This window comes from Dryas octopetala, chromosome 4 (assembly GCF_963921425.1).
Source record: "Dryas octopetala chromosome 4, drDryOcto1.1, whole genome shotgun sequence".
NCBI lineage: Eukaryota > Viridiplantae > Streptophyta > Magnoliopsida > Rosales > Rosaceae > Dryas > Dryas octopetala.
Window position 1 is genome coordinate 11,860,282 of NC_141369.1, and position 16,497 is coordinate 11,876,778.

A 16,497-nucleotide genomic window follows, 5' to 3' on the forward strand; every position below is an offset into this window, starting at 1 on the left:
ACTATGAATCAATTTTTATATTCAATAATTTTCTCATAACATAACATGCATGTGGATCTTATATAAAAGTAGATTTCAAATAAATATTTTATTCAAGATTACTATTATGAATTAAAGTATGTATTGTATTGTATGTTTATTGAATTTCAAAATTAAGTTATTGCAAAAATTGTAAAGTTGGGGTGTATATATAGTATAGAAAATGGTTCTGGTATGTAAGAAATTAAATTTCAGATTATGAAAAAATTTCGAAAGTATAAAATTTTTTTTGAAATTTTGAAAATTTTTTAGATTTTGTTGAAAATTAAAACTAAAACAATTTTAATAATTTTATATATCGAAAAATAAAAAAAGTTGAAATTTCGATAAAATTTTTGAAATTTAATTCCATTCTGGTATGTGATATCGAGAAAATTTTCAAAATTGAATTTCATGCTAGTATATGATAATTTTTCATCGCGTGTTATTATCTTTTTTTTATTAAAATAGTTTTAATATATATATGACAGCAAGTCAAGTGAAGTCAAATTCCAAAAGGCGTTAACTTCTCAAAGAAGGAGCCCTATGTTGATTACTTCATTGCAGAGCAGTGGCACTTGCCGCTTGGATAATTCTATACAAACTGCCTGCCATGAGTCATGAGTCATGACCTGATTCGTGTTTTACTCAGAACAGAAACTGCTTCTATTAGTGGAGATCAGAAAATGGCCCAAGAGTCATCAGCCTCTGACCTTCTCATGAAGGTGGATGACTTCTACTTCTCAGCACTCTTTGATGATGATGAAACCCATGAGGACGACATTGACCCAACAACAGCAGTATCCGATTCCAAGTACGCACAAGAGTTGCAGTTCCAAGAGGCTCTAATGGCCTCTGCAGCCGCCACCGCCACCACCAACTCCCAAACGACACTCAATCTTATGTCGTTTGCCCCATCATCATCATCATCATCATCATCATCAACAACGACAGCAATCCTAGCAACAACCCAAGTAGTCCAACTCCAATCCAGTCTATCCCATCATGAATCTCAATCATCATCCCACATCTTATGTGAGATTTGTGTTGAAATGAAAGGGCCTGATCAGATGTTCAAGAATGAGAGGTGTGTTCACTCCTTTTGCTCTGATTGTGTGACCAAACATGTGGCCACCAAAATCCAAGACAGTATACACATTGTCACTTGTCCTGGATTGGGCTGTAAAGCTATCCTGGAAAGGGAGGCCTTTAGGCCAATTCTACCCAAAGAGGTCCTTGAAAGGTGGGACCAAGCCCTTTGTGAGGCACTGGTTCTGGGGGCCCAGAAAATTTACTGTCCCTTCAAGGATTGCTCAACAGTTTTGGTGATTGACAATGAAGATGGAGAGGTTGTGAGGCAGTCAGAGTGCCCTGTTTGCCATAGATTGTTCTGTGCAGCTTGTCAAGTGCCATGGCATCCAGGGGTTGAGTGTGAGGAGTTTCACAGGCTGAATGCGGATGAGAGAGGGAGGGAAGATCTAATGGTGAAGGAGCTTGCCAAGGAGCAGCAGTGGAAGAGGTGTCCCATGTGCAAATTTTATGTGGAGAAGACTGAAGGTTGTTTGCACATTACTTGCAGGTCAGTGTTTGAGTTTGATTATTGTATGTGTTCATCAATTTTACCAGGCATATAAGTTTATGATTGTTCCTTAAATAAAGCATTTATTCATAACTGCACCATAAATGTCACAAGTTTAAGTACTTTCTCATGTTATATGCTTAATGGATTTCGTAAGGATGAAAGTTTATCTTACTAGACGGTTTGACGTGCTATGTTGCTTGACTATCAATTTAGAGGCTTAATCGGTTGGAATCTTATTTAAATGTATATACCATATTTACAGTACAACATAATTAACATGTCTAGATATTTAGCAAGGGAGCTTTACCCTATGATTATGCCAAAATGGAACCTTGCCTCTCTCAGCATCTAAGTTTTAGTTAATGATGTAATAAAATTATTGACTACTGTAGGTTTAGTGCTTTTGCATATTTAGCTTACTTGGTGGAAGCTTAGCTATCATGTATTGTGATTTCAGATGCCATTTCCAGTTTTGCTACGGATGTGGAGCAGAATGGACAGAGACTCATGGTGGTTGCCAGAGAAATTGAATGATGAGAGCCTGAGAGGCATTGAGATGGCATAGTTTATGTTATGGTTTGTGTTGCCTAAGAAGGCTTGAGTTCATAATATCATCAAAACTCCATATATATGAAGGAATTATATAGTTATGCTAAGTAGATTGTGGTTTTTGTGGTTATCATTTCAACAACTTGATTGTATAACCTGTACAGGCATAGAATGCCTCATGCAGTTAAATTTAATGGATGTTTCACTTTCTTTATATTTGCTTCTAAATTCGAATATTTTTCTTTCTTGTCATACAAAACATTTGGTAAGTTGTATAATAATTGAACCCTGATGTAAAGTATTCTAAATTGGCTCAATTCTTGTCACAATTTTGCCTACCTTTAGTCACAAAATGATATGCAAGGTATGTAACAGCAGTGGATCCATACATTTTTCTTTGTAGAGGCAGGACATGACACTATCTAGCATTTATCATTTATGTGAGTGTGTTCCTTTTGAATTAGATGTCAGCCTCTAATATCATCTTGGTTTGGCTTGATTGTCTCTTTGTGTGTATGTGGGTAAATGAGTGATTGTATTGTATATGGTTCATGACACTATCTAGCATTGCTTGTTGCTTGCCTCTTGGTTGAGACATTTCAACAAACAGGTTAACCTCATTTCTAAAGAAAACATCGAAAGGAATATGAGGGGGATGAGATTTTAATGGGTTGGAAAACTGAGTACTGGGGGCAGCTGCTGTACTCTAATTTTAGTTAGAATATTTTAAAAGTTGTTCAAGTACATGTAGTAAAGAAATATTCTAACGACAAATAATTTAGTATATTATCTTTTAAGACTATGAATCAATTGTTATTACATGACAATTCTCATGTAGATCTTATATAAAAATAGATTTCGAATACATATCTAATCCCATATAACCGTCACATACCCGTCACATATGATATTATATTTACAAAACAATAATACTATATTTACAAATAGAATATTACCTTGTAATTTAGTGGTATGCTTCCGTTAATTTGTGGCGCCAAATTCTTAGAGACTCGATGACTCTTCCATTAACGATAATTCAACATTCACAATCAAAACACACACACAATTCAACACCCACAATCCCAAACAAACAGACCATGACTCTCTGCAGCAACCCATTTCTCTCCAGAACCCCAATCTTCTTCTCCCACTGCCCTTCTTTAAGCCTCCCATTTCCTCCCAAACCCAAACCCCAACTCCCCATTTCCTCCCTTCGCTGCTCCGCAAACCCCTCTTCTCTCCCCGACCCCGATAACACCAATAACAATGACGGTGAGCCCAAGAAGAGGCTCTCAGACCAGTCCTCGTGGGAGGCCAAAGACTCCGAGGGAAGGGACTACCTGTACAGGCTGGGCAAAGAGGCCGATAACATGAACATCGCCGTTGGAGCCCGGCAGGGCCTCGTCGACGACCTCTTTGTCGGCAAATTCCTCGGGAAAGACTCCGATATCGTCTTCGATTATCGGCAGAAGGTCACCAGGTCCTTCCAGCACCTTCAAGGCGATTATTACATTGCGCCTCTGTTCATGGTATAAATCATATTATGCTTGTTTCTGCTTCTGGGTTTTTGTGTTTCATCGAATGTTGATGAAATTAATTATGTTGTGAGTCATAGTCTTCATTTCGAGTGAATTTTAGTGATACTCTATTCATAGTCATACTCTATTTATAGCATTGTCTCTATTCCCTGTATGTGTCATTATGTGTTGCTCAATTTTATTATTTAGTGCCTTAGTTCTGTATGTTGTTACTTGTTATGTACTTATATCATAATAATTCATCTTTTTCCTGTATTTAGTCTGACAATTTTGGTATGTAATTTTGTGTTTTCCATTGGCTTTTTGTTTGACAGGATAAAGTTGGTAAGTTCTATGAAACTGGGGAAAAGGTTAAAAAAAAAAAACTGTGATGATTCATGTCAAGCAGACCTGGTAAAATTCATTGTACCTTTTTCACCATCGTGTGCTACATGTTTTCCCAATATTTGCTTTCAGTATATTTGTGGCCATTTGCTATATGTTTTGACAATTTTTTTGTTTATTTCCTTTGTTGGCAAATTTACAATACAGTTTATCTTATATTTAGTCAGTTTGCCAAGGGTCTGATCAAAGTCCTTACCTTTTCCCGTATCTACATTATTTAGATTGAAAGGAAGGTTAAATTAAAAGTTTGTAGGCAATTTATTTGTTACTAAACGTAATATTACTATTGGAATTACTACTATCCACCACCACACCTCGTACAGTCCATTCCATGGAGGTCAAGGTTGTTTTGAAAATACAAAGAGGGCTAATCCATAGACAAGTTTTGTCCATGAGGGTTTTTATGTTTGTTTTTAAGATAAGTCATTGTCTACGGTCAATAATACATTGTCTTATCTTCGCCACAAATTTTTGGCGCAATATTCTTAGTTGCAGTTTATGGTAACCTTGCCTCCAATGCAAGATAACATAAAAATAATTTTGCTTGTTTGGAGAATGTATTATAATATAATGGCTTGTATGAAAAAAATCTTCATTTTCCTCGTTCACACTTAATGTTATGCTTCAGATGGCTTGTACGAGGAATTTTTAAATTTATGACTTGTGTTTCTGTGATGAAATCTGTAATTGATAATTTGATTCTTATTCCATTGCACTCTGTTATGTTTTGTGTAGCTCATCAAACTCATCTTTATCTATTAATATTTGTGATCTTCTATGTGCTTTTTTTTTTTTTCTTTTTTGAAATGCAGTATGCCATATTGCAAAGAACTACCTTGCTCCTCGTCTCAATGCTAAAGTTCCTTTAATCTTAGGTATATGTATTCACAATATCTTTTTACTATTATAAGGATTCTTGTTGTACTTAAAAGGTGATAATTTTATGAAATTTTCAAGTCATGGATATTTCATGTTAAGAGCATATTTTCCTTTTTCTTTTTTTTCTTCTTCTTAAGTGTAGTGGCTCTGATTCTTAAGATGTCATGTCCACTTATTATATCTTGGAAAGTCACATTCATCCCTATGGTAAAATATTGGTCTAACATTTTCTTTTTGGTTGCTTTTAGCATGCTACCTTAAAAGTTAAAACTTAACTATCTTCTGAATTGCTTTTAATATCTTCTGAATGAGCATGATAATGATTTTAGTCTTACTTGGTTACATGTTAATAGACATGTCCTTTGAAGCTTTAGCATTTTATCTTACAGGTATTTGGGGAGGCAAAGGGCAAGGAAAATCATTTCAGACTGAACTTATATTCCAAGCCTTGGGAGTTGAACCTGTAATTATGTCTGCCGGGGAATTAGAATCAGAAAGAGCTGGTAAGATGAGTTTGTACAATGCCTTTAGAAACTTATCTAAATAAGCCTTGGAAGTTGAACCTGTAATTATGTCTTCCGGGGAATCAGAATCAGAAAGAGCTGGTACAATGAGATTGTACATTGCCGTACTGGTGTCTTCTTAGAAACTTATTTAATAAACCTTATCATTTTTTTTTTCCAAGGCCACTTCCTATAATTATACCATTACTTATGTATATTGGAGGACTTCAAGTGTGGACTCCACATGCGGACTTTATATATATATATATATATATGCGCACACACACACACACATATGTTGCATAAATTATGTTCATTTCTTTTGCAACTCCTTTTACTATTCTCAAGCAAGAGAGCTGTTGTATTCTGCTAGGATAATGGAAGCCTGATACTGTGTTTATAACTTTCTTCTGGAATCGTGCTGAATATAATCAAAATTGCCATTGCAGGAGAACCGGGAAAATTGATACGTGAACGCTATAGAGCAGCTTCTCAAGTGGTCCAGAACCAAGTTAGAAGCTCTACCACTTTCACTGTTAATATATGTATGTCTTGGGAAAATAGTGCTGTTTGATCACTGCCATGCTTCTACCTGTTTTTTTTCTTTTTTTTAATTATAGTTGGGTCTATTAATAGATAGAGATAGAGAAAGGTTATCCCAAAGCAGGCATAAATATGTATGTCTTGGGTTATGAAGTTAAATAGTGCTGTTTGATCACTGCCATGATTCTACCTGTTTTCTTTCTTTTAATTAGATTGGGGTCTATTGAGAGAGAGAGAGAGAGAGAGATGTTAGGCCTGCCTGCTTAAGAATTGGTAAAGAAGTTGTAATTTCTGATTCTTCTATTTTTTTTTAAGAAAATAGATGCTTCTTTAAAAGAATAACTCAAAATGCATGCTAAGTAATTCAAAGTTTCACTTCTCTACTTGCACATCATACTCTGATCCACATCCCTAGGAAAAAAGCTTCTTTAGGTCTCTTTTGAATTTTTATTAGAAACTACATGAGTAATTATGTGGACGTAGCTTTTAAATCAGCGATTAGGATTGCCATTAGGATAAATTTGGTCGGCTAAGCTTTAAGATGAAATTAAAATTCTAGACTTTAAAGTTCAAGTGTACAAAATAGGCGTAAGGGTATGTTAAGACTTCCAAGTCACTGGAAACTGAGAATGAGGTTGCAAAATTTGAAAATACTTGTAGGAAACCTAGGCAGAAGTTATTAGGGGATTTATGTTTTCTCCTTTTCCCTGTTGATGCTAGGGACTAAGAACCTATGCAATCAAGACATGAGCTGTGAAAGGGTTAATAGATTGGAGGACACTGATGATAGAAATTGGAAAACTGCTGACAATATACACCATATAGAGAAATTTAGTAGTGGTACAGGAAAGAAAGAACTGTCCATATTTGTTCATCCATGAACACTAGTGCCAATCTCAGTAGCATTTAAGCTAGAACAGTGCTTCAATACCTCAGTAAGCTAGTCCATTCACAAAATGATAGAGGATCCCTACAGCTAAGAGGTCAAAGTATGTTTGACGAAAGATGGAAGGGTGGGCTTCCCTCACAGCATAAATACTTCCTTGTTCTGTGGCACAATTAATTCTTTTCACAGAAGACAACACGAGAAGATAGTTTCTTCTGAAAAATTGGTTTACAATATATCTATATTTAAATCATGCTAATTATGTTCCATTCATGCTGGTGAATTGATGGTCACTCCTTGTTTCCTACAATCTTTCAACTTCTGATGCAGTTTTTGTTTTTCCTCACTATTGCAGGGCAAGATGAGCTGTTTGATGATCAATGACATTGATGCTGGCCTTGGTAGATTTGGTGAGAACTGTTTGATTTGGACTTGAATTTAATAATTTACAAAGATAAAAAGAAAGCCTTTACATATGAATCAGCCAGCACCAACATTTTTTCTGTTCTTTCTCTTATTCCTTTTGTCTTTGTAGAAAAGAAGTCTTATATCTTTCTAAAATTAGTCATTTTGTAGGAATTATTGAACTGACCTTTTAGTTTTTATTCATGTTTCAATTTTAGTGAAAATGTATTATTGTCTATATTTTCTAGGAAACACTCAAATGACAGTCAATAATCAAATTGTTGTTGGAACTTTGATGAATCTATGCGATAATCCTACAAGAGTTAGTATTGGACAAGACTGGCGAGAATCAGATGTTACAAACAGAATTCCTATCATTGTTACAGGAAATGATTTGTCAACAATTTATGCTCCCTTAATCCGTGATGGAAGGATGGAAAAATTCTACTGGTATGTGATTGTTTAATGATGGATTAATTTGCCTTTTGATTTAGGTAGTGCCTTAAAGCTTTAAACAACCAGCCATACTGACTGCTTTTAAAAAGGTCCTGTTTGGCCATTTGCATGTACGAGTCACTTCAATATGACATCTATTTTCCCCGCTTTGGATAAAAAGTCCGCGTTCAGTTTTCAAGTTTTCAAGTATTTCCAGTTTCAAACTTCAACTTGCACATTAAAAGGAGAAGTTGACTTGGAGATTTGTGCTTTCTCAATTGGAAACACAATCAATTTGCTCAAGAAAATTAGTTGCCTTCTCATCCATGACCTTAGTGGGACACTTATATCTTTATACTATGTGCGATCAAATGATATTTTATACTACCTGTGTGTATTTATTTATTTTTTGATAGAAGTATGTTTGGGTTGTGTTTTTCCTTTTTAAATTGTAAGTAATTGAGCTTTGTCACCCTTTTCTGATATGTTGTTTGTGAGACAGGCAGCCTAACCATGAGGATATCATTAATATTGTTCACAGAATGTATGAGAAAGATGGCATGTCTAGGGATGAAGTTGTACATATAGTGGACACTTTTCCTAATCAAGGTATCACTTTGTTCTCATATCCTCTCTGAATAGTCTACGTTTTGGCCTATCTGAAAATAACTATTCTGGATGTTAGTGCATGGCCAAAGAAAAAAGGAAAGACTTTGGGATATTATACTTGCTTACATAATAGTATTTGAAGATTTTTTTCACTGCAACTGTCATAGGCTAATTTGAAGATTTATGTATTCTACTTGATTTCTTTCTTTTTGTAATTAATATTTGTTTTGATGATTGAGCAGCACTGGATTTCTATGGAGCTCTAAGGTCTCGAACATACGACAGGTCAATTTCTAAGGTATATGACATTTTGATTTTAAATGTTCTAGACCATTGCAACATAGTATCTAATTAGTATGTCAAGTGCAAAGATTGGAATGTCCATAGTGTCTTTCTGTGATTAAACAATTGAATCTAATAAATAGCATGGTTTTACCCATTAGCATTTAGATATTGGATATTATAGTGCTCATTTGTTTTAGATCTGATGCAATAAACAAGAGGAAAGAAACAAGAAACAAGAGGTTTTAGCAGTGTGGGGGCTGTATGGTGTTAGCAGTGTTCTGGGTTTTTTTTTTTTTTTTTTTTTTTTTCTGGGGAAAGAAACAAGTGGATTTTAAAAGATTGTAGAGGGGTTGGGGGGAGGAGTTATGGTATAAAGTTAGATTCTGGTCATCTCTATGAATTCAGGGATTTATCATCTTCTGCTATTTTGACAGATTGGAGGGTAGCTATATTTAATTAGGTTATGGTTTCATTTTGTAGGATGAAAGTATTATGAGTTGTCTTGTACTGTTGAGGTGGACTTCTTGTCCACAGTTTTATATTGTTTCTTTGTTGATTAATAAAGTTTCTGTTTTTTTTCCAAAAAAAAAAAGATAGTGATTATTTGTTTTACTATCGACATTATATCTGTATGATTTAAACTGTGAAAAAATGAATAGGATGGAGATTTTGTGCAGATAAAGAGCTTACAGGGGAACTCTTTTTAACTTGTCTTTAGTTTTATATGGTTGTTAAAACTTGTACAGGACTTGGCCAAAGGTATTTTGGATTCAACTATTTTCTCTCTTTTCACTTCACCCATAGGTGACCAATTCTATTGCTTTCTTAGACACTGATTTTCCAGCTAAAATTTACTGAGTCCTACAGTTTACTGATGGCATGGAAATTCGTAAATTCCTACATGAGTGTAATACATCCTAAGATGATTGTAGAAAAAGAAATAACACAATTTATAGCACAACTGAACTATCAAACTGGTTTTGTACAATTTCACAATTTTTGTGAAAATTTTGAAAAAATTATGCACATTTGCTGTCTAACTGGTTTTCCTTGCTTCTTAGTGGATTGATGATAATGGAGGAGTTAAAAGTCTGGGGAAAAAACTTCTAAAGCGTGGAAAAAATGACCCTCTTCCTGTGTTTACTCCTCCTAAGGTAGTGTTATCAATTATAACCAATGTTTTCTTTTCCAATATCAGCATGCAATCCATATAACCACTGAAAAAAAGTTTGATCAATATTATTGTTCATTTTGTACATCCATCCGTGAAGTTATCTCCAGTTGACATCTGAGAGTCAAAACGTGAATAGAGAAATATAGTACTAGTTTGTAAATGGATTCATGATATTTAGCATTTCAGTCATGTTAGTGTTGGGTCCAAAGGCAGGTCAATATTGACATCATCGCAGCTGTGCACTAACAGAAGTTGTAAACTAAAAGAATGAAACTTGAAAAATGAGAGATTAAATGGATACACATATATTTCTGGAAATGAATGTAAATCTAGCAGACAACCTGTAGTTATCAAAGGTAGGAAAAACCCATGTAGCTCTTTTGTGCCATTCCAAGGTTTATGTGTTTAAAACTGTTTTGAAGTTCAGATGTAAGGTTAACAATCACGAGTGGACTGATAGTTACATATTTTTTTCAGTTTGCAGAATTTTTTCAGGACCTTTGAACATAATAAATAAACTAAAAAATATGACAGAAACAATAAAATTGGATTAAGGACTTCCTTTTATATTTATATTCTTTTGCTATGACATTTTTTGGTTACATTTTGCTATGACATTTTTGATAGAATATAAGGAAGTTTAAGCTTGCTTTCTAGTAATCAAATATCCTCTTTTTGTTTTTCAAATTTGGGTTGGGATAAGGACGATTAATAGTACTCCTATGCTCCTAATTAACTTTGCCATTGGATTATATTTTCTTTCTTCTTCTTGTTCCCTGTTATGACAGTCTGACTGTCTGTATTTCTTTCTTCGAAATATTGCTACAGCGTATTCTTACGTTATTACTTTTATTTCAAATAAGTAAATGGAATTTAGTCAGGTATTCTAAGCATCTTTATGTGGTTCATAATTTATGTGGTTGGTAATTGGTATAAATTTTATACAGTAGGGTTAAGCATTGAGTGGCTTTTCCTTTTTCTTGTACAGCAAACAGTGGAGGCTTTACTTGAATCAGGGTATTCACTGATCAGAGAACATCAGTTGATAATGGAGACTAAACTTTCAAAGGAATACATGAAAAATACGGATGATTAGAATTTAGAAGTTAGAACTTGGGGTATCATTGTTATGCGTTTTGTGATGCATGGATAAGTGGAATGTTGTTGGCTTGTTGGCTTTGCATAATTGGAATCATGAGGCCACCAAATTGGGGGATGCACCAAACAATGTAGTCCTTTCAATCAAAAGGACCATCAATTTTTTGCTCACTAACTCCGTGCAGAATATGTGCAATGCCAAGGTCAACTATATATGACCAATCTTGGACATAGCAATGTGCGTCCAACAATATTTGGCTGCAAAGAAAGTTGAATGGAGCATTGTGGGCACTGAACATTCATCTTCAATTCCTACACAATTAATAAACAAAACATGATTAATTTCCTGCGTCACTCATCTGAAATAACAGTATAGTGTTATGGAGCCTAGCTAGCTCATCCATCGAGTATTTAACTAATAATCATCTTCAACTACGATATTCCTTGAAGTTAAATTAATGTCAAAAAGGGAAGCATAATCAAGACTATTCGATCAACTTGTTTTATCCTTGGCCTTTTCTTAATTCCTCTGACCTTGTGAATGTATAGGCAAAGAGCATAAATCCTTGATTAAGTTATATCCATCTCTTAAAATTATTACTTGTTTAATATTTCTCAAAAACTGTTTAAACATACTGTTAAGGTCGTTAAATTTGTTTACCAAATAGTTTGATGGTGTTTTATTATTCAAATCTTGGCCAACCCACCCGAAACTTTTTTTATTTCTAATAATTTACTCACACAATTTGGTAAACAAATTTTGTGACTCTAGCATAATTGGACATTTTTCTGCTGCTTACATGGTACCAAGGCCACCAATACTTAAGCATTCAAAAAAAAGTAAGCATGCATTATGCAGATCGAAGATTATCCACATTTTCATGGAATCTAATGCTTAAACGTGAAACAGCTGAAGAATAATTGCATCTTTTAGAAGCTTTAATTAAATAAAATCAGCTTTCCTGTGTGACTTGCAACGGTGAAAAACCTGTCTTTGCTATTACTTGTGTCAATGGTTAGCACTTTATATTAGGTAAAGTCGTTTGCAAATGCTAAATTAAGATACACGGGAGCACTAATTGTACATGCTATCTTGTCTCATTGGCTTTCAATTAAAGCATGGATGCCTTTGATAAAAGGAAAGATGCTAATATATTAGATAATGTTTATCTTATCATAATAAGATATGTATGATGTCAGATTATAAATTAAACCACATATTTAAATAAGAGTTAATTTAATCAGTTATTTAGATTTATTGTTTGACAATATAAATGTTTTACATATGTTGTCAAATTATTTGGCAAGAAAAAAAAATTCCACTAAAATATATATAATATAATATAATTTGGTAAGGAATTGAGTTATATATATATATTGTGGTGTCGGTCTCATTGTCTCAAAGTGTGAAATGATGTGGTTCTGGTGAATCCCCTGTTTAATTTGTCATTCAAATTAAGCAAATGATATCCACTTGTTGGGATGACATCACTTGTGAGCTCACTGTCTTTGATGCTAACATAATATCCCACATTTGACAAAAGGCTAGCTTTATGATCTCTTTTTCATTATGCCACCTCTCAAATTCTCAATTGTGAATTGTGATGTGAGGCTGCTGCTGCCCCAAATTGTTTTGGCATTATTGAATTCAAGAATAATAAACCCAATAAGGAAAGTTTCATGATCGTGAAGTTGAAATTTTAGAATTTTGAACACCATTCACGACATGAAAGAAAGATACTTCACTATTCTTTTGCTTGGACAAAATAGGGGTGGTCCAACTCCAAACGGTAGGGGTTCTCAACTTCTCATTGATAAAGTTGTTGTAAAATTAATTCTCTCTCTACACTATGCTAATTTAGTTGGAAGGAGTGGTGAGACTTCAGCTTCCTCCACTCTTTAATTAAATTCCAGAACTCCATCATTATTGTCTTCCTGAAGAACACTGCTAGTTCCATCCATTAGCCAAGCCTCAATTTATGTTTGTAGGCCAAATTGTTTAGTCCTTAATTATGATGGTTTGACCTTTAACCATCATTAATTCAATGTTACTCATGTGATTTTATTTTTTTGAATATATGCTAAGCACAACTCTCTTGCCCAAAAAAAAAAAAAATGCTAAGCACAACTCTACTATAATTCCTCTTTCACTTATTCAAACTTTGACATCAAAAGGGTTTTGACCAACACCACACCAATGCCACTCCTGTAGTATCTTTCTTTTTATACTTTTAAGAAATTTTAATTTGCGAACTTAGATGAACTATGCAAATCTGAATGAAAGTTTATAGACGCCACCAATACATAGAACAAACATGTACAATTCACATGGGGTTATTGATTGTCATGATGGTATGTGTAAAGTAGTTTCTAATTAAAAAGACTTTAGTTCCATTTAATCAGACATCTTCAACATTATCCAAAATACAATTAGTTCAAAATGTTTTCATAGATGCTATAGTGTCATATTGATTCATGTACCAACTTGACAACTTCAACTCTTTAATTCATGTAGTGAAGTAATCAAACTGGCCTAACATCAATATCCTTGGACTCTTCTTAGCAGGACATTTTGAAATTTGACACCATATTGAAATTAAGTTCAACTACGTACAACCTTTCAATGGGTCCATTCAATATCCTATCAATTCCTTCAAAACCCAACATACACAAAAACAATGACTGATAGCATTGCCCAATGTCTACTTCAGTTTAGTTTAAGAATTGATGTGGAGCATGCTAGGCCTAGACTTTGTCAAAATTGATTGGGGGTAACCACTTTAACTACCTAATTATTTCACAACATTAATATAATCAACTTTATATTTTAAAATAGAAAAATAATATATATTCTGAATCACGTAGAATATTAACGTCACTACCAATACGTGTAAGATAAAAGTCGTCTTATATATCACAAACAATAATAATATGGAGAATGATTTATGACATTATATTTTTGACACAAGTTTTCAATGAGGCTCATTCCATATAAGATTTTAACGATTCGAACCGTCTATTTTTTAGTTCTCCATTAGGGATTATTCTTGTAAAAAATTAAGTAAATCAGAAACCATTTACCATATAAGATTAAATAGTTAACATTTCAAGTGTTTATTTTGTTGATTATTTAATATTTTAGATAAATGATTTCCGATTTACTTAATTATTTATAAGAATAATCCTTTAACGAAAATCTAAAAAATAAACGGTTCGAATCGTTAAAATCTTATATGGAATAAACCTTATTGAAAATTTGTATCAAAAATATAATATTACAAATCTATCCCTAATAATATAGTGATCAAATTATATGCGAGTAATACACGCATAAGTATGTATATCATAAATAAATAAAGTTGAATGTAAGTTAATATTTGAATAAATAGGTCACTGTTACTTTATTTTGTTAATATATTTTGGTGAACATATATTCATAGTAATATTGTGACGTATTGCATTGCTATTGGTGGATGTCCTTTCAAGTCAAGCTTCAGCTCCGTCTGATGACCAGTCTTCTTCACACCATAGAACATTGAACACGTGGAGGAGAGCTTGCCGACACTAATTCTTGGAGACAATTCATTGATTACAATTTAGAATTTGACGAATGGATTAAAGCCGAAACAAAGGGAGAGATTTCTCATTTAATTTTTATACAGTAATGCTACACTTACCACATTTTTATACCACAATTTCATACCATCTTACATGGCATTCATACATTGGACACTACAAATTAAAAAATAAAACCTAAAAAAGAAAAAAAAAATACATATCCAGTAAAATAATGACACATCAGGTGGGATACAAATGTGGGAAAAAAAATGTGGGACAACTAGCATTATTGATTTTTATATCCTTCCAAGAGCTTAGTTAAACTTTCATTCTTAACTATTTAAATTGAATTTTTCAGAAAAACTCATTCCAACAACTGTTTTATTTAAAGAATTCGTTAATTATAAGGTATTAAGTTACTAATAAAGTAAAATATTAATCAAAAAGTACTTAATCTATTTATATTAACTTGCAGACATCTTTCTACCGGCCCAAAACATAATATGCGGATACCTTCTAAAATCGATCTCCTTCTTTTCGTGGCCAAATTGATCTTCTTCTTCAACTTTACCTAACCGACAACTGTTCATCTTCACTCTCAAGCATCCTTCTGCAACTGCTACAACAACAACGAAAAAAAGAGGTTCAATCTCTACAGTTCTATCTATAATAACTGCAACTGCAAGTCTGCAACTCCAATAAATTGCAGTTTCACTTACAGTTAGTAACTACAATTGCAAGTCTGCAACTCAAATAAAATGCAGTTTCATAGTTTCACTTGCAGTTTTAGAAACTGAGCTAAACAAAAAAAATCAAGAACCTGCTACCGATAAGAAATACACAAGGGTGGAGCTGGCTTCCCCGATAATTCTATGGGCGTTGTTATAGTAAGGAACTTGGAGTGTTCTTTGGCTTTGGTGTGTTGCTCTCCCTCACTGCCAAAGGCTAAAACCTTGAATTTGAGTCACCAGATTCAACAGAAAGGCCACTGACCTTTGGAGGTTCGATTCTCCGATTGTGGTGGTTTGCTGGGCAATCAAAACCCATGGGAAGACTCACCGTGACTTGAGGAACAAAACCCAAGTAGTGGGAAGTCGCGACAATGCCGAGATCAGAGTCAACGCCAGGGCTCTGATCGGGTATGGGATTGCTAGGCTCGGGTTCTGGGGGTTGCCAGGTGTTCCGAGCTCACAGGGATGAAGAGGGAAGAGAGAGAAACTCAGGGGTGGTCCTCTCGTCACCATCTATGGCCGAACGCGCACACAAGCTGGCGAGAAAGTTGCAGCGAAGGAGAGCGAAAGAGAACATAGAGACAATACTTGGGGAAAGAAAATAAGAGTTACGAGTGACCTAATTGTTAAATATTATAAATATATGTATTACATGTTACAAACAATAAGTAAAGAATAGCCCAGAGTAATTAATTTTTATTTTAATCTAACTAAAAGGAAAGAGAATGTAGCTATTAACTAAACTTTCATTTTACATTAAAAATGATATTATTTTGACTTTATTGCTATTATCAACTTTTGTTTTTTGGTATTTATGGCTTTTTTATAATTTGAAAAATAATAAATATTTTAAAATTAACTAAAATATAGAACATTGTTGGAGTAAATTAAATTTTAAAACTGATTAGCTGAAACAAATATAGCTGAAATTTAGCTATTCTTGTTGGAGTTGCTATTACTGTGTTTTGTTTGAATTTTTTTTTTTTTTCTGTTAAATGGTTGGAATAAATTCAAACAATCAAACCGCCCTCTTTTTTGTTTTTTTTCTTTTGTCTTTTCTTTTTGACAATCAAACCACCCCCTTCGAAAATTTGAATGGACTCTTTCGTTTGGTTTGTTTACTCACAACGTCACATGTTAAAATGCAATAAAAAAGAAAAAAAATAAAGAACCCAAATTTAGAACCCGACAAAAGCAAAATGATGGAACTTTCAAAAAGCTTAATAAGAAATAGGAAGAAAATTTTAAATTTGTTACAGGTGTTGCACTTTCATTCAACTTTGTATGTTACTTACAAGAATACCAAATGGTATTTATAAA

At 33.7% G+C, this 16,497-nt stretch overlaps 2 protein-coding genes across 2 annotated transcripts; both read left to right on the forward strand.

Moving 5' to 3' along the window:
- Positions 1 to 548: 548 nt before the first annotated feature.
- LOC147286856 (E3 ubiquitin-protein ligase RSL1-like) lies at positions 549 to 2,537 on the forward strand. The gene is made up of 2 exons (XM_086241945.1): positions 549 to 1,597; positions 2,058 to 2,537. Exons 1-2 carry the CDS (start codon positions 639 to 641, stop codon positions 2,128 to 2,130), a joined length of 1,032 nt encoding a protein of 343 aa, XP_086098071.1. The 5' UTR covers positions 549 to 638; the 3' UTR covers positions 2,131 to 2,537.
- A 640-nt stretch (positions 2,538 to 3,177) lies between these two features.
- LOC147286857 (P-loop containing nucleoside triphosphate hydrolases superfamily protein) lies at positions 3,178 to 11,242 on the forward strand. Its single transcript, XM_086241346.1, has 11 exons — positions 3,178 to 3,678; positions 4,002 to 4,011; positions 4,884 to 4,946; positions 5,340 to 5,453; positions 5,903 to 5,964; positions 7,238 to 7,292; positions 7,536 to 7,737; positions 8,225 to 8,331; positions 8,574 to 8,629; positions 9,678 to 9,770; positions 10,779 to 11,242. Exons 1-11 carry the CDS (start codon positions 3,247 to 3,249, stop codon positions 10,884 to 10,886), a joined length of 1,302 nt encoding a protein of 433 aa, XP_086097472.1. The 5' UTR covers positions 3,178 to 3,246; the 3' UTR covers positions 10,887 to 11,242.
- Positions 11,243 to 16,497: the final 5,255 nt, after the last annotated feature.

Bases quoted from the DNA above. Each gene is read 5' to 3' on its own strand.
- LOC147286856 (XM_086241945.1), top strand. From the start codon at position 639: ATGAGTCATGACCTGATTCGTGTTTTACTCAGAACAGAAACTGCTTCT. The intron at 1,598-2,057 runs GTCAGTGTTTGA...TTGTGATTTCAG, and splicing joins TGTTTGCACATTACTTGCAG to ATGCCATTTCCAGTTTTGCT.
- LOC147286857 (XM_086241346.1), top strand. From the start codon at position 3,247: ATGACTCTCTGCAGCAACCCATTTCTCTCCAGAACCCCAATCTTCTTC. The intron at 5,454-5,902 runs GTAAGATGAGTT...TTGCCATTGCAG, and splicing joins ATTAGAATCAGAAAGAGCTG to GAGAACCGGGAAAATTGATA. The intron at 7,293-7,535 runs GTGAGAACTGTT...TATATTTTCTAG, and splicing joins TGCTGGCCTTGGTAGATTTG to GAAACACTCAAATGACAGTC.